Source organism: Armigeres subalbatus, chromosome 2 (genome assembly GCF_024139115.2).
Source record: "Armigeres subalbatus isolate Guangzhou_Male chromosome 2, GZ_Asu_2, whole genome shotgun sequence".
NCBI lineage: Eukaryota > Metazoa > Arthropoda > Insecta > Diptera > Culicidae > Armigeres > Armigeres subalbatus.
This window is the reverse complement of record NC_085140.1, coordinates 336,377,387-336,399,893: the sequence shown is the minus strand read 5'-3', so window position 1 is coordinate 336,399,893 and position 22,507 is coordinate 336,377,387. Positions and strand designations below refer to the sequence as shown.

Here is a 22,507-nt window from a genome sequence, read left to right as displayed (position 1 = left end):
TATTTTATGAAGGCTCGGAATTGCAGACTTCCCGGACTATACGGAATAGATAGGTGAAGCTTGAAGTAGAATCGGTGAAGCACGTCATATCAGCTCTTCATGTCATGCTGACGTTCATAAAATTATTGAAATGACATGCTACTCGTTAGCGGCATAGATACGGCCTCGGATCAACCAGTAGAGAGGATGCAATATATGTTGGACTTACTCATGCAAGAAGTATGCGTGGATCAGCTGCGGGGGTTTCTGTATAGTCGTAAGGAGGCTATTTCGGCTCACGCACGGCGATTGTCGTCTAGGAGCTTCCCAATTCTTACACGATCTGAGATGCCTTATCAGGTGTCTGGTTACAGATTTTAGTTTATCTTACTCCAAGCTACGATACACTGAAAACCACCTTGCTTTTTGAGAGTTACAGTTCCACTTGTTTTATGAAAAATAAAACATTCTTCCAAACAAGTTCTAAAATAAATCTATTACTTATCTTAGCTCTATTACTTAGCTAATCAAAGTTACACAATTCATAAGCTATACGGCATTAGGATTGGTTTCTTTTTCAGCACCCATGTACATGTGGCATTCATTAAGTGGGATCAAATTCCCACACACCCACACTTGTGTTCTGAGTATATTATCTTTATCTATATATATAAAACCAATCTATGTATGTATGTTCGCTAACTACTTCTGAACCACTTGGCCGAATCCACCCAAATTTGGTACACACGTTCTCTATCCTCAGGGAAGTTAACAAAGGGGTGGGAGGGTCATTTAAGAAAGGGGAGGGTTTTGTTTAGAAAACGAACAATTATGTGTAACTTTCATCTCCCAGGACCGATTTCAACCAAATTTTGTACACATATTCACTATAAGGAAACAATCATATGAGAGATTTTGGGAAAGGGGAGGGTCTGGAGGAGGGGTATTGTTCAGAAAACGGGTAATTTAGAGTAAATTCTGAACCCCTGCACCGATTTCAACCAAATTTGATACACATTCTCTACCTAAAGAAAAGATAACAAAGGGGTGGGGCGGTCATTGTAAAAAGAGGGAGGGTATGGGGGAGGGGTTGTCTTTATAAAACGAGCAATTCAGTGTTACTCCCAACTTCCAGTACCCATATCAACCAAATATTGTACACATATTCACTAAGAGAAGTCGATCACATGGAAGTGTAATTTGGGAAAAGAGGAGGGGTCTGGGGGAGGGTATTGTTCAGAAAACAGGCAATTCAGTGTTTCTTTTGAACCCCTGGACCGCTTTCATCCAAATTTGGTACACATTCTCTATCCTAAGGAGAAAATAACAAAGGGTGGGATGATCATTGGGAAAAGGGAGGGTAAGGGGAAGGGTTGTCTTTAGAAAAGAGCAATTCAGTGTAACACCCAACTCCCAGGACCGATTTCAGCCAAATTTGGTGCACACATTTTCTATCCTAAGGAGAAGATAACAAAGAAGGTGGGAGGGTCATTTTGGAAAAAGGGAAGTTATGGGGGAAGGGGTTGTCTTTAAAAAATGAGCAATTCAGTGTAACTCCCAGGATAAATTTCAACCAGATTTGGTACACTTATTCTCTATTTTGGAAGATGTTTATTGAAAAGGTGGAAGGGCCAAACAAAGATATAAAAATATATTGATACAAAGGTTCAATTCTATGACCGGTAGATCTACCTCTGTGGGTTTCTGTGCTACAGCATTGGACATTTTAATTCTATAATTTACTTTTCAGTCCCTAGCAAAGCCGGATACATATAGCTATTAGCTATCTATATATCTCGGATACTTATTCAACGTATGTGACGTATGTGATTTTGTAAACAAAAATTTAAACGTTGATTTCTGCAATCTGATAGCACTCCCACGCAAACTATCGCCACATACAGGTAGGGGAAGGTTTCGGCTACATGTTCGTTGTGTTGGTTTGCGTGGAGTGTCATCATATTTGACAAATCGACGTATGCATCTTTGTTTACAAAATCACATACGTCGTTTTGAATAAGTTGCCGAGATATATAAAACTCAATGTTTGTATGTTTGTGTGTATGCTCCAGCCTAACTTCTGAACCCATTATTGTATTGTTTAGTTATCGATCAATTCAACCATTTATCGAAATCATGGTTTGCCCAACGTGAAAAGCAATGATTAATGTGTTTCCTTCTGGATGGTGAATGTGATCCCTTCTTTAAAAATAGACGTTTGCCCGGAATAAGGCATCGGTGGATGTTTTCCTTCTTTAGAAATAGACGTTTGCCCGGAATATGGCGATTATGGGTTTGCTCCCTTCTTCAAAATCAGTCAATGTTTTCAAATGAAATCTGCCTTCTTTTGATCAAATGATGAAGTATCGATAAGAAAACGCAATTATCCTGTTGACCAATTGGTTTATTCATTTTCCGATTGTGAAAAAAAACTGCGAATCAAACTGGCAATTCCGAGCAAGGCCGGGTACATAAAGCTAGTATACTTATATAAAAACTCAATGTTTGTATGTTTGTATGTATGTTCCAGCATAACTTCTGAACCCATTTACCGATTTCAACCAAATTTGGAACACACATTCTTTATCTTAGAGAGATGACGATAGGGGGGTTAGAGATGCTCTTTGGAAAAGGGGGAGGGTGTGGGGGGAAGGGTATTGCTAAGTTATTGATCAACTCAGTGTACCTTTTGAACCCCTTGGCCAATTTCAACCAAATTTGGAACAAACATTCTTTATCTAACAGAGGGAACGATAGAGGGGCTAAGCATGCTCTTTGAAATGGGGGAGGGTGTAGGGGGAGGGGTATTGTTTAGATATCGATCAACTCAGTGTAAATTCTGAACCCCTTGGCCGATTTCGACCAAATTTGGAACACAAATTATTTATCTTATGGAGACGACGATAAGGAGTTAGGCATGCTCTTTGGAAAAGAGGGAGGGTGTAGGGAGAGGGGTATTGTTTAGTTATCGATCAACTCAGTGTAAATTCTGAACCTCTTGGCCGATTTCAACCAAATTTGGAACACAAATTCTTTATCATAAGGACACGACGATAAGGGGTTGAGCATGCACTTTGGAAAAGGGGGAGGGTATGGGAGGAGGGGTATTGCTTAGTTATCTATCAACGCAGTGTAAATTCTGAACCCCTTGGCCGATTTCGACCAAATTTGGAACACAAATTATTTATCTTATGGAGACGACGATAAGGAGTTAGGCATGCTCTTTGGAAAAGAGGGAGGGTGTAGGGGGAGGGGTATTGCTTAGTTATCGATCAACTCGGTGTAAATTCTGAACCCCTTGGCCGATTTCAACCAAATTTGGAACACAAATTCTTTATCTTAAGGACACGACGATAGGAGGTTAGGGATAATCTTTACAAAAGAGGGAGGGTATGGGGGGAGGGGTATTGTTTAGTAATCGATCAACTCAATGTAAATCCTGAGCCTCATGACCGATTTGAACCAAATTTGTATCACATATTGTCTGTCCTAAGGAAGCGATTTTAGTGGATGCGGTTAAGTCATTTTGAAAGGGGGAAGGTGTGGGAGAGGGTATTGTTTAGTTAATGATTAATTCAGCATGACTTCTGAACACATTTATCAATGTCCATTGTTTAGAAAACGACTTAATTTAAAATCCCTCTTATTTAGTACATCCGAGGTTCTTTGACATTGTACAATGCTCTGAAAACAAATTGGCCGAATTCCTTAAAAATAGCAAATCCTCGACAATAATATTTTCCAGGTAATAACATTTCCCCAAAAATGACTAACGAAAATGATATTTCCCGAAATTGATACTTCCCGATACACATATCCCAGAATATGACATTTCCCTGAAAATGATATATCCCTGAATGAAGCAGACCATTAACATAACACTATTTGGCCTAAGGTCATTCGACATGAAGGACATTTGAGATAATTATGAACAGCATCAGAAAAATCTTGCATAGCCCAGTGAAAAGCAATAAATCATCGGAATAATGGTATGCCCAGTGAAAAGCAATAATTAATGTGTTTCCTTCTGAATGGTGGATGTGATTGCTTCTTTAAAAGTAGGCATTTTCCCGGAATAAGGCAATGGTGGGTGTGATCCCTTCTTTAAAAATATGCGTTGCCCGCATGTTTTTCCTTTTTTAGAAATAGACGTTTGCCCGGAATAAGACCTTTCAAACCCACGATCCCTTACGTCAATGTTTCCAAAAGCCTTCTTTCAATCAAATGATAAAGTATGAATAAGTGAACACAATTACCCTGTTGACCAATTGGTTTTATCATTTTCCGATTGTAAAAGGAAACTGCAAACCAAACTAGCAATTCCGAGCAAAGCCAGGTACATAAAGTTAGTATCCTATATACGGCTAAGGAGGGCCCCAGCTCTACACACTCAGTTCCGCTCGGCATATTTTGATTCTTTTGCCGAGATCCGCACAGCCGAGCGCTCGGTTAGTGACTTTCTGCTGATATCTCAGCTGAAAAATTAGTTTGTTTACTGCGGCACTCAAAGGAGCCACCGTAAACATACGTTCATTCAGCCGATATTCCAGCAAACGAACTTAAACCGAGATTTGCACAGCTGAGATCGGTGGAAAAATTTAAGTGTGTATTACTTAGCTAATCAAAGTTACACAATTCATAAGTTATACGGCATTAGGATTGGTTTCTTTCTCAGCACCCATGTACATGTGGCATTCATTAGGTGGGATCAAATTCCCACACACCCACACTTGTGTTCTGAGTACCTTTTAGGGTACATAGGGCCAAAGTTAAGGATCTCCATCCTTGGCTTGAGCCCAAGGCTGATTCACATCAACTTTGTTTATTTCTCTGTTAGGGTTTTGTCGCCAGGCGTTCCTGGGTCTACCTCTGCTGCGATGTCCTGCCGGATTCCAGCGCTTGCTTGCAGATTTGGCCTCTGCTCTTACGTTGTCTGTGGCCGGCCTACGTTCATTCACACAGTGGAGCTGCCGTTAATATTGGATCGTCGATGGGGCTCAGTATTCGGTATCCAGTTGTGAGCCCACCAGGCGTGAGCAGTAAAACATAGACATCGGGTGATGAATACTTGCAAATCTATGTGATCACTGTCAATACGCACCAAGTCTCACCGGTGTAGAACATCGCAGATTTCATGTTAAAGTTGAGTATTCGAGGTTTGGTGCATTGTCTGGACATGTCGCGTCTTTATCTATCATCATCATATTTGTCATTGCTCCATTCAGGCATCATGAAATATCGAAAAGGAATTGAATATCGCCGGTTTTTGCGGGTTTTCTACCATCGTCGCCAGGCAGCAGCATTTGACTAACTTCCCGCTTTTAGTTGGTAGGACAAGTATTTAGCTCCTCTGGAAATGTATTAGCTGAAAACGGAGACGATGCTTTCTTGAGGCCGTAATAAACGCAGCGCTGACATCGCGTTTGACTATCATCTTCTAATTGGCGACAACGCATTGCTCGGATTCAGCGGTGTCAGGAGAGGCTCTGGCGACGAATCAAAATAGACCGTCCAGAAGATCTAGCTGTGAAGAAATCGTTCGTTGAAATTCTTAGTACAGTAAAACCTCCATGAGTCGATATTGACTCATGGAAATATCGAGATGTGGAATAGAAAATTCTTGGAAAGCTGTTTGAAGGAACCATCACAGCAACCCAAAAAATATTTTTTGCAATTCCTGATCATAATATCTGGTTTACAGTTCGTCTTTGAGTGATAAAACGGCCTACTTTTCCATACCAACGAAATGGATGCTTTAATGAACATTATGCAACTCAAATGGGTTGCATAATATTTATTATAACACTCATTTGGGTGCTATAATGAAAAACCAACACCAGAACAGTCGTTACGTGACTAATTTTTTGTAAATTAGCTTGGGTAAGTGCTCAAATAGTGTATTCAATGCGCCCCGTAATAAATTGAATAGTTTGGCGGTCATGACATCCAAAATTTCCAAAGGCAAGTACATCTATCGCTTCACGGCTCATTGAACTTTGCAATGTGGCACGGTAATATGGAATCTGATTTTTCTCCGCAGCAACATAATTTATTGGCAAGAATGATCATGTGGGGAAAATTAGACTACAATTTTGGAACAAATTTATCAAATTAAAGTCCATTTTTCGTCATTGCAAAAAATAGCGTGTGCAACTCGTTGCAAAACTCGATTTTTTCAGCACTCGTAGTATTTATCCAACTCGGCAAGCCTCGTTGGATAAACGTACAACTCATGCTGAAAAAATCATCTTTTTGCAACTTGTTGCACAAACTACTATTTTACTATTGCATAATTTGCTTCCATGAGTCGATATCGAGTCATAGAGCATCGACTCATGGAGGTTTGACTGTATTACAGTTGAATATATCAGCACCAACTCGATCTCAAAGACAGTTTAGATTGTCCAGAATATCTCATAACTATTTTACGATATCCGTTGACCTCCCGGGAGGTGTAATTGATATAATTGAACGGATAGCTTTGCGTACCGAAAAGAGCTTCTAAGCAGCTGTAGAGCTCAAGTCCCAAACTCAATGACATTTTGGATTGCCAGAATATCTCTTAACTATCTTACCATATCCATATTACCAATTGAACGGATATTGAAGCTTTGAGTATCAAAAAGAGCTTCTAAGCAACTGTAGATCACAAGTCCCGAACTCAAGGACAATTTGGATTGTCCAGAATATCTCAAAACTATCCTACGATATCATTTGTCCTCCCGGGAGGTGTAATGGATATTATTGAATGCATATTGATGCTTTTAGTACTGAAAAACTCAAAGGTGCTGCCCAATCAGGTTGTACGCAAAGGTGACGTAAGACTACGTAGCTATACGAAATGGATGGTATTTGTCATAATAATTTGTGTCTTTTTATTAACATTGAGCAAACTGCTCGGTGGTCAACTGAATCAAGAAGGCGAATGCGTCGATAGAAAATCCTTCCGCACGGGATGGCATATGAGCAAGTCAAACCACCTTCCTTTTGCCAGTGAAGATATATCAGCTTCCACACTGATATTCTTCCCTCCCCCTTCATACGGGAGCTTGACAGAAGGAAGATCGTGTGATATGTGCCATCACAAATATTGCCTTCCGCTCGCTTTCAAATCAACTTCTATAAAAACATTCTTCATGCCTGCCGTATCCTAACGGAACTATCAATTCTATACTTTCGCCTCTAATTCTAGCTTTTTCGATGTTTTCGCCCATATAAACAAAAATACCCAACCATTTCAACGTAAAGGTGCAAAATTTACAAACCCAGCTACATTTCACAATGATCTCCAATTCAAAACAATAATGAGAAACGCATTTAAAAAATGTTTTAAAAATAGGCCTGGGGCAAAACGCCCGAATGGTGGTCTAAAATGACTCAATTGCATGTAAAATGATGGTGAACGCATGGTTGTTTGTTTTTCCTTAATGGATTGAACTACAATCTTATGGATGTGATGGAAGAATAGCAAATCGTTAAATTTGAGTGAATATGAAGGGATTCAGGTCCCAACGCACCATCTGTTCGTTGATTTCAAGGCGGCATACGACAGTATAGACCGCGTAGAGCTATGGAAAATTATGGACGAGAACAGCTTCCCTGGGAAGCTTACCAGACTGGTCAAAGCAACGGTTGATGGTGCGCAAAACTGTGTGAAGATTTCGGGCGAACACTCCAGTTCGTTCGAATCGCGCCGGGGACTAAGACAAGGTGATGGACTTTCGTGCCTATTGTTCAACATTGCGCTAGAAGGTGTCATGCGGAGAGCCGGGTGTAACAGCCGGGGTACGATTTTCAACAGATCCAGTCAATTTATTTGCTTCGCGGATGACATGGACATTGTCGGCCGAACATTTGCAAAGGTGGCAGAACTGTACACCCGCCTGAAACGTGAAGCAACAAAAGTTGGACTGGTGGTGAATGCGTCAAAAACAAAGTACATGCTTGTGGGCGGAACCGAGCGCGACAGGGCCCGCCTGGGAAGCAGTGTTACGATAGACGGGGATACCTTCGAGGTGGTCGAGGAATTCGTCTACCTCGGATCCTTGCTAACGGCTGACAACAACGTTAGTCGTGAAATACGAAGGCGCATCATCTGTGGAAGTCGGGCCTACTACGGGCTCCAGAAGAAACTGCGGTCGAAAAGATTCGCCACCTCACCAAATGTGCCATGTACAAGACGTTAATAAGACCGGTAGTCCTCTACGGACATGAAACATGGACAATGCTCGAGGAGGACTTGCAAGCACTCGGAGTATTCGAGAGACGGGTGCTTAGAACCATCTTTGGCGGTGTGCAAGCAAGATGACGGTGTGTGGCGGCGAAGAATGAACCACGAGCTCGCCCAACTCTACGGCGAACCCAGTATCCAGAAGGTAGCTAAAGCCGGAAGGGTACGATGGGCAGGACATGTTGCAAGAATGCCGGACAGCAACCCTGCAAAGATGGTGTTCGCTTCCGATCCGGCAGGTACGAGACGGCGTGGAGCGCAGCGAGCGAGATGGGCAGACCAGGTGCAGAACGACTTGGCGAGCGTGGGGCGTATCCGAGGATGGAGAGATGCGGCCTCGAACCGTGCATTGTGGCGTCAAATTGTTGATTCAGTGTTATCTGTTTAGATGTTAACTAAATAAATGAAAAAATGAAAAAAATGAATGAAGGGATTTTGCTAAATTTTTCCAATGGAGCTCAATGATGGATAACTAATTATGAATTGTAATGGTAATATTCGTTCATAAATGTACTACAACAGATTATACGAGTGATTTTATGAGTGAGGCCATTTTGCCCCAGGGGTGCATTTTGGACCGTTCTCCCCTACGTCTAAGTTTGGAAGATGATATTAGCATTTCCATATCATTGTAAATCGTTTAACTTCACGTAGAAGTAACACACACAAAAATCATTAATTTAATATGGAGAGAGTTATCGCCCACTATTAGCGTTTCTTGGGAAAAAATGATCCAGTTTCATTTAATTTCAATAAAACGTAGAACGGGATTTTTTTTTTAAGTAGGGACACGGCAGGTATTTTCGTCTGTTCGTCATAGTCTCGAAAACCAATAAAAGAGACGCTTTTTTGTAAAACTCATACGTACCAATTCGTAAGCTCAGGAGAAACGTTCTGCTATAGTGGAGTTCTAGCAAATGTACGTTGCTTTCGTTGGTTTTAGTCCCTACGACGATGGACGGAAATACCTGCCGTGTCTCTATCATAACTCGACGTTTCATGCATTTCCAAAACATTTGGCATCAATAGTAAAAATTCGATTTCGAGGTTTTCCAGTATGTATTTCCTGTTCGTGTATCAAAAAAGTCACCGCTTTGGTCAAACTCTTAACGAAGTCAAACTCCGATTGAATTGAAATTTTGCGTAGAGACTTTTTTCGAGGAAATGAAATTTTTCAACACTACCCGGTTTTGAAATTCGAAAAGTTGATTTTTATTGGCACCCTAATGTACACAACATTAGGCATCATCAAATGAGTTTGTTCTTTTCCCCTTCGTTTTATCTGACCTTGATGTAAAACAAATATATAATTTGTACCAACAACTTGAAGGGTGACCTTAAACTTAGGACTGGGTGTGTAGGTGCATATTAGAAAAATCAGGTGATTACGGTGGGTCAGGCACATCATGAGTAATTCATGATCAATTATTAGACTGGTCCAGCCTTGTATGGGGAGAAAAAACAGTTGTCGAATTCTACGGAACAACCTCCAGGATTGTGCCTTTGGGTGAGAAAATCAATCTCTGAAAATTTCAGCTCAATCGCTTGTTGCATAAGCTGGCGCATTTGATTTGAAGTTTGCATGGGAGTTTCAGCCCAAATATATAGGAAAATACACCTCCGTCACTCTTTCGTTCCAAAAATTGGTTCGGTATGTCCGATTGAGCTCAGAATTGCAACAAAGGTAGTTGATATGTAAAAAAAACAATTCCACAGAACATTATACGATGATTTAATGAGCTTTTATATAGTTTCCGGCTGATTTATTGGGAGTTAGGTTGTGTACTTTGGAATTCATTTATTGCCATGAAAAAGTTTGCATGTTATAAAAGACGTCTGAGATATGTGTTTTGGCGCCCGTGTATTTACATATCTTTGAGCGCGTAAAAAACAACACATCACAGGCACCTTTGATGACAGAAATTGATTTTCTCACCTAAAGGCACAATCCTAGGGGGTGCCCCGTAGAATTCGACAACTTTTTCTATCCTGGGCCAGTCTACTAACGATACATGATAATGCCAAAAAACAACTCAGATTTCAATAGAAATCGGTATATGAAGAAAAGAAACTAGGAGAGCAAAGAAAGTCCATCAAGTGAAGAATGATAATTCGCAGACCCTAATTGATGATTAACTGAGTGTTGTAAAAAGAATTTCTATGTACACTGCTACTGCATAATAAAAAAAATATATCATCAGCCTCCAGAAATAACTATCTCTTTCATCGATTGTTTGCGTACGTATTATCTCAAATGAACTCAATATACTGCGCAGCACAAGTACCTCACCATAATAAATATTCAGATCTGCGATTTGGCATAAACACACATGGCAGGAAGCAAGGGAAGCGAAGAATTCCCCATTTCAAAGCTTCCTTATCGTATGAGCTTTACCACGATTTATATCCTCCTTATATGCGACCATGCAGTCAGTCCATCATTTGACTTAGCGTGCAACCGACCGACCGATCAGAATGCATCATGTTCCTTCCGCTTTTGTGGCACCGACCGACTTTGAATCAGATATGCAAATTCTCCGTACGGTTTTACCCTGAAGCTGAGACGTGTGGGTGTATATTTTGAACTAACGCAGCGCAAAAGGCGCTTATCACAACAAAAGCATCTAGCACTGGTCTTTTTTTATACCATTAGCAATGCATTGGGTGATCTAGGGGAGTAGGAGCATAATAAGTGCACGAGGAAGCATTTTTCCAAGACAAAAAATTATGCAATTTTGAAGTTTGTTTTGTTGGCAGTTTATTACCACATAAAATATCAAATAGATATGCTCTTCATCAGTTTTCAGTACATAATTTAACACATACTTTAAGTTATAGGATATCATGATTTTTTTTAAATATTTATTCAATGCCAGATTATGCACCCAAAAAGGACTAAAAGTTAAGTTTTGCAATTTAAGCATTTTTATAGATTGCTGGTCGGAGAAAGTTGCTTAATAACACCGTTATACCCCAACAGAGTTCTAAAGATGCTCATTATTCCTCACAATGCCTTTACATATGAAGAATATGCATCGGACTACAATCGTGCCGATTTCACCTCAAAGATCGATTAAATTACATGATTGCATTTTGTTTCTTCTCCGATTGCAGATATTCCCTTCACGTTGATCGTTCCGGACAAGATTGATCGGGTGGCGCTCGAAGGGGACGAGCCACGTGCTCGGGAATTCCTGCTGGAGCACGTCATCCCCGGAGCGCTGATGGAGATGAAGCACCGCAACGTGTACGGGAACATGAATCAACACCCGGTCGGGGTGAACCTGACCTGCGTGAATATGCTGATGGGGTACGTGCTGCGGTATATGGTCAACCAGGAGACGAAATACGCCACCCGGCACAACGTGAGCGATTCGCTGACGATGGTTTTCATCGAGGGGAACCTGACCGAGAATAAGGCGATCAATACGAATAAACTGAACAAGCGGAATATTCAGGAGAACAATAGGTACGTATATTACTGGGTTGGAATTGCCTATTTATTGTCCTTTTGTACATATTAAAAAAAATCTGATTACATTCAGAATTGTTAGGCCCGTAGTTTGTTTGTCATAAAGTTTTCAAGTGGTTTTTTTTAAACCTTTATGAAGTGATAGGTAAATCTATTTTGAACACGTTTGATTATAAAAGTAAACTAGTTTGCTCAACCGCAAATAAAAACCCACCTAATTTATGCCATTTGGTGTTCAGAATTTGACACAAAAGTTGGCTGAAAAAATCATACACTATTAAAAATCCACACTTTTTTATTGGCAAAAATCTATAGATTTTACTTGAGATGCATCTTCTTCTTCTTAATGGAATTACATCCCACACTGGGGCATTGCCGCCTCGCTGCTCAGTGTTCATTCAGCACTTCCACAGTTATTAATCGCGAGGTTACCATTTTCACATTCGTATATCATGAAGCTAACACAATGATCCTTTTATGCCCAGGGAAGTCGAGAAAATTTCCAAACCAAAAATTGCCTAGACCAGCACCGGGAACCGAATCCAGCCACTCTCAGCATGGTCTTGCTTTTTGCCTTTCTCGTACAACAAAGTTGTACCGAAAGGCTATCATTTCACTCTGAAAACGAACTTTTTACAGGAACATCTGATAGTAAAGTTTCTTATACCATTCGACTCAGATTGATGAATCGAGGTGATGTCTGTGTGTGTGTATGTATGTGTGTGTGTCTGTATGGTCACTTTTTCAACCTCAAAAACTCACACGATTTTCATGTACTTAGACTTAACTGATTTTATCGCAACAAGTTGCATTCCGCAGAGCCACTCTTCTAATTTCATGCTATTTAATTTCATCAAGATTGATTAATGCGTTCGCAGCTGACAAGGAAAATGGTTTAGGCAGTTTTCCATTTTTTCCCATATAATCGGGACTACGAGCATTGAGCAGCTACCATGCTATAATATAAATTACGCTCGCTCGATGGGTTAGAATCCTCGCTACGGCAATTTCGATAACGCTAACGCAACCAGCAAAGCTGCTCAAAGCTTTCAATGTGGAACGTGTTGAACACGAAAACTAAACAACGCACGCGCTTTTAAGCTGAGAGCCGATTTGATGATGATTATTGCCATTATACTTTATCGGAGCATTCGCACCTATTCGCACCAACACAGTTGTAATGTCGTTTTCGTTTTTGTGGTGTAGCTACACCGGAAAGTGCATCTTTTTGCACCACATAAACGAACATTTTCAGTGCAGTCCCAATAAGATTGCGAAAGTATGTGTGACATCGGTCATCTTCCATGCTTCTGTCATATTTGTTTTTGTTCTTGCTTGCTGCCTGCTTTGAAATATGTATGTTATTCCAATCATTCTTGTTGGGCTTAAATTGAAATTACATGAATAGTGTCACTCTTATAGACATTTTACTTTTACTTTCTGTTCAATTGGTTCAATTATCTAAAGCTGAACACAGTACGCACTGTCTGACAGATCATGAAAACGATGATTTCAAAACCAATCAAATATTGCAAAATTCCACGGCCAATAATTCATTATACGTAGTATAGGGTATAGGGTGGTATAGGGTAAGAGCTTCTTTGTTTCTGATGGAAGTATTTAAATATGCAATAAATCACAATACAAAACTACAAGTAGATTGATTTTTTGGCTTTTCATTGGGAATTCTTGGGCCATTTCAGGTTTTTGAGAAGAAAGTTGGATTCTGAGGGAAACGTTTTCACTAATCCTTAATTTGCTATTATATTACAACAACTATTATTGCGGCAAACTTCGTTTCGTAAGAGACATACATTTTTCTTAGCATTCACAAAATAAGTAGAAAGTAGAATGTGTTTTAAATGAAATTGGTTTTCAAAGTTTTCCAATTTTATAAAATATATTTATTAAACGAATTAAAAAGCTCAAATCAGTTTATACATTCTATACTTGACTCTAAACTGATCTTGTTATACATGTACATTCGTGATATGCTGATTGAGCTAATATCCGTTTAAAATTACGCCATTTATTATAATAAATATGATAAAGAGTAAATTGACGCCAATCCACCTACATTAAATTTTCTATTCCACTTGAACACAATATTTATTAAGATTAATGACGTAATCTGAATAGGCTATAACACATCGCCTCACCTATTGAATTTTATTTTTAAGAGGTAACCTGGCAGCCATTTGAACATATGTACTGCGACTTTAAAATTATAATTCACAAATTATGTTCAATTATGCTAAATATTAGCATTAGCATTAGCATTAGCATTGTTACGGTGTAATTCGTAGATTGGACACTAGTGATACTCATGTTTTACTTTTGAGATCCTTATCTAGAATGCTATCAGAAATCAAGAAGGGGAGTGGTCCTTGATTCCAGTCTCAAATAAAAATAACAAAAGCATGAGGATTACTACTCCTGGCCACGCCCATCTTCACCGTAACTAGGGAAAGGAAGGAAGTGTTGATGTAGTACTTACTTAACGAGAGGCCACCGACTTAGCGACACCCTCATAAGTACCACGGAGTTGGATAATGAGGAAGGTTATACTTGGGTCAGGATTTGCCTGTAGCTGGCAATGTAACCGTGGTAGATCTTACCCCGTAACACACCATGTAAAGGTGTCTACCCAGCATTACGGGTCAAATATGTTCAATTATGCTAAATATGCTCAACAACGTTTTCAATTCCATGGATTAACCAGCAAAGGCTCAACTAAAACGTGGCCCACGTAATAAAATGTGAGCTAGCAAAGCAAGACTGTAATTATTGCTATTGAGTCATTAGATTCTATTAGATAATAAAAATCTACAAAATCTCAATAGATCAAAGCTGAATATTCAAAATCTGAAAATGTTGAGGAAATCCTTTGCAAATACCAAAAACTTGGAATTCAAAAGAGTTTATAGAATGATTCTTCACCTTAAGCCAGTTGATTTCTTGCAAAAGATATTTCGAAGAACTATTTTTAAGTTCCACAAAAAAAACTTTTTTATTGGTATAATTTCATGACTAATAATATATTAAAACCGATGGTCAAGGTAACGAATGTATAAAATTAAATAGTAGGAACGTGAATTAGTACAATACAACTGGTTGAATGTAAGCAATTGCTTTTACCTTGGTTCATCGCCTAACTTTTATAAACTAATAGATTAGTAAATGTCCTACAGTGTTTTTAATTATCCTTTTCTTATAACATACATAAAACTACATTTTTATTTATTTTGCATTAGATAAATATAATTGAAACAACGCGCAATTACCATTCCCATTTTATTAAAAAAAACTAACTCCAACGCGCACCCAGAACATCAAAACCGAAGCCAAAACAAAACAGAATTTGACAGCAACAAGCACGTGACATGCGACTGTATTGGTAACACCACCATTCGAACAAGCTACACTCTCGATTTTATGCGTGGTACACTTTCCGTACGGTGCACGAAAAAGTGGGGTTTGAGTGTAGAGCGAAAACCAAATACGAACAATTTCAGTGCAGAAAGTGTACACCCGGTGCAGCTACACCGCAAAAACGAAAACGACATAAGTTTCATCGTTGGCTACAGAAATTGCACTCGATAACGACACGATTAACTGCTGGTTCCCTGGTTCGTACGCTCGTGGCTATGGTGGTGTGTGCGATTGTTTTGTGTCATACATTGGAAGGGGAAAAAAAGGGGTTTCATTGATGCTTCAACATGCTGTTTGGTTTGGGTGGGGGTGTGTAGTTATAGTGAAGTTTGGGTGATTTCAAGGGCAAAATTGAATATAGTTTTCGTTTTATACATCTCCTTATTCCCATATTATATTATGTATGCGGTTTTGTTAGTCTTCTAATTATATTTAGGAATTGTTCAAAAATGGCATCGGGGCCTTGGCGAAGGGGGGTGGGGGTGTCGTTGGTTAAATAATCTTAAATGTATTTGACGTCATATTCTAGTCGGCCTTGGGAATAATTGGCTTAATTTTCAAAATATTCGTGTACATTTCACTCCGAAATCGAACCTTTTATAGAAGTCTTGGAGACCCATGATGTTATATACCAACCCGACCAGTTAGTCATAACAATTATATCAATATGTGTTACAAATAAAAAAAAACTAAGTTACCACCTTCAGTATATCTTGATTTAATCGAGAAAGGCATCGTCACCGCTAGGTGGATTAATTTGGGTTTTAGCCACGCATCTTACCGCTAAACTAAGGAGGGCTCCACTAAGTTATTACGATAATCAAATTTGTTACGAATAGCAAGATCAGATGGAGTAAATACGAATGCTGTCATTTAGAATGTAGACAATTTTGATTTACCAAATTCAATGTGAATAGAATTTACCGCTTCAGAAGAACTTCATAACGGAAAACTACCCAGCTTGCCCATGCAAGCTCCTAAAGCCCTTGCGTATTATATTGGTTTCTGAATTGCGTTCGAGGAATTTTGGTTTTGCCCGACTTTACGTCTCGCGCCGTTCAAATACAATTAAGGTCCCCCTAAACACACGCGACGCGATTCTATTGCTTGGCGTCTGCGATTGGTATGCGAGCGTATGGTGCAGATAAAGTCAAATGCGCATTTCGTGCTTCTGTTGAGGTAACGGCTGGTTCTAAACCGATTGTTGAGGCAGATTTCCTTGTGGTACTGGGCGGACTTCGATCCTCGTTAGGGAGATCGACAGCTAGTGAGCTGAGAGTGTTAGAAGCGGGTTTGTCGGTTAATCACTGTAAAATAGCAATAGCTTGCGAGGTCTTTCCCAAAATTGCCGGAGTAAAGGTGAAATTCAGCATTGATGAGTCTATTCCGCCAGAACGTAATGCCTCTAACGCTGCTAACCTTCGTTTGGAAGAGATGGAGGCAAAGGGCATCATCGAAGAATTAGAAGGGTTGTGTACAAGACACGGCCGCTCGACGTAAACTACGTAAAACCTCTTAGTGCAATGAGAATCGTAATACAGTCGTGATTTGCTGGTTGGGCCATGACCCAATTATAAAGCGATCATACGTCAAAATGCAATGTTAACACTGGAAATGGGTTTTGGCGTCACCGAACATCATTTATGATGTTCAAGTCGAAATGCACGGCTGTCAGTTGACCCAACTAAAAAACCGAATTCATTAGTTGGGTCGAGGTTGTGGCCCAACCAGCGAATCGCGACTGAATCATATGAATATTAGGTTGTATACATGACACAATCGTGAATTTCAACCAAATATTATCGTAAACATTTATCTCAATTTCACCACCGACCTCCATCACAGATGTTCCTTGGACCGCTACCGACGCAGACATCGTCTCAAGTCAATTCCAAAAACTGCTCTCCCGCACGCGTTTCCGGTTTTTCTTGAAATCATCGTGCGATTATCATCAGCATCGGCAGCGCTCAACAGAATTTGTTTAAAAATCTTATACAAGTAGGTTTACCGGCAGCGAGAAAATTGCATTTGCACAATTCTGCTGTCACCGACGACAGCCACTCAATGATTTACCGCTTATTTGCTACAGACGTCATCTTTGTGAATAATTTTCTGCAGCAACTACCCGTCGACGGCCGCCACTGGCAAAAATTCCTCTTAATGTCTCTTCCCAGTCACTAACAGCAGCAAAACGAAAGTAAGTATTTTGCGAAAAAATCACTTGTGCGACAATTTCCAATGCAGCAAACAAATCCTCCTTCTTTATAAAATGATGGTCCTGGAAAAGGACCGATTAAGTGTGCCATTCACTATCAGTATTCGAGAAAATTTCGCTTTAGTACACCTCCCACCGACGACGAGATTTCTGCAGCAAACACCGCCGACGGCCATCATTGTTGGATGAATTTTGAAATCTTGATGATGTTGCTGACGACGGCCACATGATTATTTACATCATATCGGATCTGTAGCATCCGCCAATTACGTGAAAGAACACCACTGATGTCGACATGGGACCGTTCTCCGAAGAAACTCGAACTAACTGGGTCGCGCGCTGGTTGCTGGTTGCGAAAATGGCTCGCACGCGCGCTAAAGCTGCTTTCTAGTATCTAATGAAGTAAGCTCATTAGCTTCGCCCCTTCGTTATTCGCACTCATGAAGACTAACAAAGGAGCTGGGCGTCGAGCTATTTATATTGAATACAAGAAAGCAGCTTTCCCGATCGCGCGAGCCCTTTTGTTCGTGATTCCATGGAGAGCAGTCCCTGCATCGGCATCAGTGGCAGTCGTCGGAGTCTGTTGCATTTAGAGGATTGTGATCCCAGCATCGATATCGGTGGTGCTCGTTGGCGTGTTGCTGCAGAATCATCATCGCGTGGCCTTCATCAGCAATACTCAAGTGTACAGCAGTACAGCAAATTGTGGTGAAGCATTGAGTAGCTATCCGTAACAAACGCCAACGGATATGTAACAAGGCGCATAAACCGGTCCTTTTCAGGATCAATACTTTAAATGAAAGACACTGGATATGTGATGACTATTCGTTACAGGAACAGAAAATTTGATGACAATTTTAACAGTGATGGCCGTCCGTCGGCGGTGATTGCTGTAGTGAATTTAATCGCCGCGGTAGCGTCTGTAGCCATTTTGCAATGGAAAGTGAAATTTTATTGCTAGAACCCCCATTTGAAATGGAAGAGTTGATTTGAACTGTATTTTCTTTGAAGCGATATACAATTAAATGGAAATGACAGTCTTCAAGGTGCAACATGTGTGAGATGCTCACCTAAGTTTGTGCACCCAATCAAACATTGCTTGCTATGTTCAAACTTGCACATAGCAATCTGAACACGAGCCTGAACTCCGATACACCCAGGCGCAATGTACAATGTTCAAACATCGACTTTAAACTTGAGTTCAAACATGTGCGCTTGCACACAAGAATGCTACGCTTGGGTAAATGAACGGGTTGCTAGAAACTATTGTTGATTCTTCACGTTTTCCAGCCTTGTTATTCATATCTCGAATAAGAGAATTTAACCAAACTTCAATGAAGGTATGATTGAAAAATTGAAACATGTTGTGCACATTTTTCGCACTTGCATAACGAAGCGTTTATAGAGGTGAGGTCTTGATTCAGGCCTTTCATTCAGGACGTTTTGGGTTCGAATCTGCTCTGAGCGGAGCTTTTTGTTCCATTTTCGAGGTTCTGAAAGCAATTCTTCTAAGGATTTCGGGATTCTGCAACCATCAAAAAACTGATTAGTTCATATTTCTAAAATTTTGGGATAAGATTTTTCTGACACGTTTATTTGGGGATAATACATTCTACTTACTTTGCTTACTCTAAATATACCGAGAATCTGAAGCGAAGTTCTGGGTTGCATAGAGCTTTCTTTATTCCAGGGAGAGAGGGTTTTCGACCTTTTTGAAGAACCTTATGATCAACGGGGCTTTAATTCCAGTTTCGTATTTTTTTTAGATTGTCATAATTGGAGATTTTATCTTTTATTAGAGCCATGTAGCTTATAAGACTTTTATGTTTAAGGATTTGTGGGCTCATTTCTGACCTGGAGCTCCATCGTTTGTGAATTTTCTTTGTATTGCATAATGTCATCGGCGTATTATTTATACATAGCAATATAGATTACATTATGAACAGACCCCCTACTATCTTTTTAAATTTCTATCAATTTGAATATTTGGTTAACAACCTCCCTCCCCCACTAAAAGTGTGTCTTAGAACTTTTTGGAATCAACATCTATATTTTATTCACGATATGCAAATCCCATCGTATCTAACAAAACAAAATGCATGCTTGCATATGCAACGGATATAAAATAATTAGGGGCTACATTTTATACAGACGAACAGAGACTTATCTATTTTACCTCGTTTAGACCATAAACGCAAGGACACTTTAAATAATCATTGCATTGGAGGCTGCCGGTTGTCTTACCGGGAAAATGCACATAATATTCAGTTGTTATGAACATTAAGAATAATATCGGAAGATTGTATGCAACATGTTGAGTAAACAAATTGTTGTGATATTGAGATATCGGACCAAGCGCAAAACAACTGACAAGGGCTGAAAAGTGGCATTATAACACACAAACTATTCATGTGCCATTCCTAAAAAAATCCAAAGACAAGGATTCAAACACTAGTGCCCTGAGTGAACGCCAAACGAGTTACCACTAGGCCATCACCGCTACTCAAGAAGAGAAACCACTTGATCAATATGAACAGATGAACAGCATGCTGTGTGTAAACTGATGTTTAAACTTCCATGTTCAAACCCGTGTGTTTAAACTTGGGCGCACACTCGTATTTAAACTGGGTGCAATTTTGGTTCGGTTTATGATGAACTCGGTTTGGATCTAGTATGCATGTTTGAGTGCGAACCGGGGGTCTGATGTTTTGGTTATGTTTCCGTAGTGTAGATGCAGTCTCGTTTCTTTTGCTTAACGTTTATGAAACTGTCAGTGTGGAACGCACCTATCTCTTTCTTTCCCATGATTTTCCTTATGGCTGTCCGTGCGGAATTTTCAATGCTGGCTACGAAACGAACTGTGGTGGAGGTATACAAGTGTCAGTCCCCTGGTGCGAACTTGCACACGGGAAAACTGCACTTGTTTAAACGCGGTTCATGTTTTCGTGAAGACTGGAAATGATTGCGTTGTTATCGATCCCAACAGTATCAGTGATGGCCGTCGGCGGTGGTTGCTGCAGACAATTTATTCGCCGCGGTAGCGTCTATAGCCGTTCAACGGTAGAAAGTTGAACTTTCTCGCTAGATTCGGATAATCGTTTGGTTGCTGAAATTAATTGTGAACATGAAATCTGCTTCCCCGAGCGCTAGTCACTCAGTTAATGATTGAAAGTGAAAGTTTCTCGCAATGTTGTAAATTTTCAACAAGGTTTCAAGAAGCGTAATCGGTTCTTCTCCTCCAAAACCACCATTTGAAACGGAAAAGAGTTGGTTTTAGACGAAATTTCTTTAAAGTGGAATAACATTAAATGGCTATGATTACCTCGTTAGTGATCCCAACAGCATCAATGATGACCGTCGGCGAAGGCTGCTGTTGAAAATTTATTAGCCATGGTAGGGCAATTGATCCGATGGTTGTGGGTGTACCAATAGTTGCGGTAGTCCATGTTTTGTCAAATCTACGAATTAATCGCAGTAGTCTACATGATCTATCGTTTGCTTGACATATCAATACACTATTCAAAGAGAAACAACCACGGAATTCATCCAAAATAGGTAATTATCATTAAAACACTTTAATATTTTCCGTCTTTGCACCAGTGGCGGTAGTGCTCTTATAGTTGCGAGTTCCATAGAAAAACAATGGAATTCGCAACTATGTATATGAACACAAATAAAAAAATACCGCAAGTATTGGAACACTGCACCAATAATTGGTGGTTTAATTTTAGAGCACAATTATGAATATTGTTGCAATGGTTTCCCGACTGCAAGAAAAGTAAGTCCAATAGATTTTGGATCCACCCAAAAGGTAGGCGAAACAAAATATGTATCGGTTTTAAGAGCTCAAACAGTGAGGGAAAGTGCTTAGTTCCTCCTCTATTGGATAATTTACCCTAGCTGATGCAGCTATTTAGCGGTACGAAATGAAATTTTCCCTTCAGATTTGGATAATTGTTTGGTTGCTGTCAGTGGTTGTAAAGGCGCATCAATACGCATATATCGCGTCCTTTCATGATCTCCATTTTGACCGGAAGATAGTTGATTTGAGACGAATTATCTCTTAAAATTGAAAGTGGCTATTATGGCGTCGGTAGCGGTCCCAGCAGCATCAGAGCTGTCCGTCGGCGGTAGTAGCTGCAAAAAAATTGCCGCGCTTTCGTCTGTAACCATTCATCAGTATAAAGAGAAATCTTTTCGCAAATTCAAGCATCAAACTGAAGCACGGCAAATTAAACCCTTCTCTTTGTATAGTAATGGTTCTGACGAAGGACCGATTTTTAAAATTGTGCGCCTTTGCAATTACTAACAGCATGCGAGCAACGATTTCACTCGAGTGATGTTCTTACTGACAACGAGATTTATGCAGCAACCACCGCTGTTGGCCGCCATCCGATGAAGGCGACCGTTAATGAGGCGCTGCTGCAGACACCATCGAACGCAAACGCCACCGAACCGTTGTTAATAGACCGCTACCAGACAGTCCACGGAAATCTCCAGCGGAAATCTAGACGGTCCACGCTCGCCATGGAATCTCGAGTTACGCGCGCAAGACACGACTCTTTTTATGCACAAACTAAATGAACCGGTGGGCCAAAAAGTGCGTACTTTACATCAATCTGATGTCCGTGTTGGGGATACATGAACGGAATTGGTTGGTTCTGAAACTGTTTGAAATTTTCATTTTGCACCCTATATCCGAGGCTTCCCCTTAGACGTAGTTTACGTCAAAAATATTAAAGAATTATTAGGAGTCTTCTAGTTTCCTAGCAAAGTTCTTGAATATGGATTCTTCGAAAGTTCATTCAGTTCTCAGTCATTTTTTAAATTATTACGAAAGTTTGATTACAAAAATCGATTCGGACCTAATTCTCTTGAATAACCTCTGTACCTGTCATAAGACGAGTTTATACAATCCCATTGAATTCCACCACTTAATGGTATTTTGACAGACACGTATTTCGACCTCAACAGTAAGGCCGTCTTCAGTGTCTCGTACTTGACTCGACTTACGAGACACTGAAGACAGCCTTACTGTTGAGGTCGAAATACGTACAAACTACGATTGTATAAACGATTGTATAAACTCGTCTTATGACAGGTGAAGACATTCCACTAAAAAGCTCAAAATAATTTTCTTATAACCTCTGTAGTTCTCTGCCGTTATACGCTTAACAGC

At 40.0% G+C, this 22,507-nt stretch overlaps 1 protein-coding gene across 5 annotated transcripts in view; it reads left to right on the top strand.

The window, feature by feature from the left end:
- The window catches only part of LOC134212804 (uncharacterized), a 63,177-nt gene that overhangs the window by 36,335 nt on the left and 4,335 nt on the right, over positions 1 to 22,507 (top strand). For all 5 annotated transcript variants that reach the window (XM_062690984.1, XM_062690986.1, XM_062690985.1 and 2 more), the window contains exon 3: positions 11,324 to 11,678. In XM_062690984.1, coding sequence (XP_062546968.1) covers positions 11,324 to 11,678 — 355 coding nt within the window. The remainder of the gene's footprint in view (positions 1 to 11,323; positions 11,679 to 22,507) is intronic.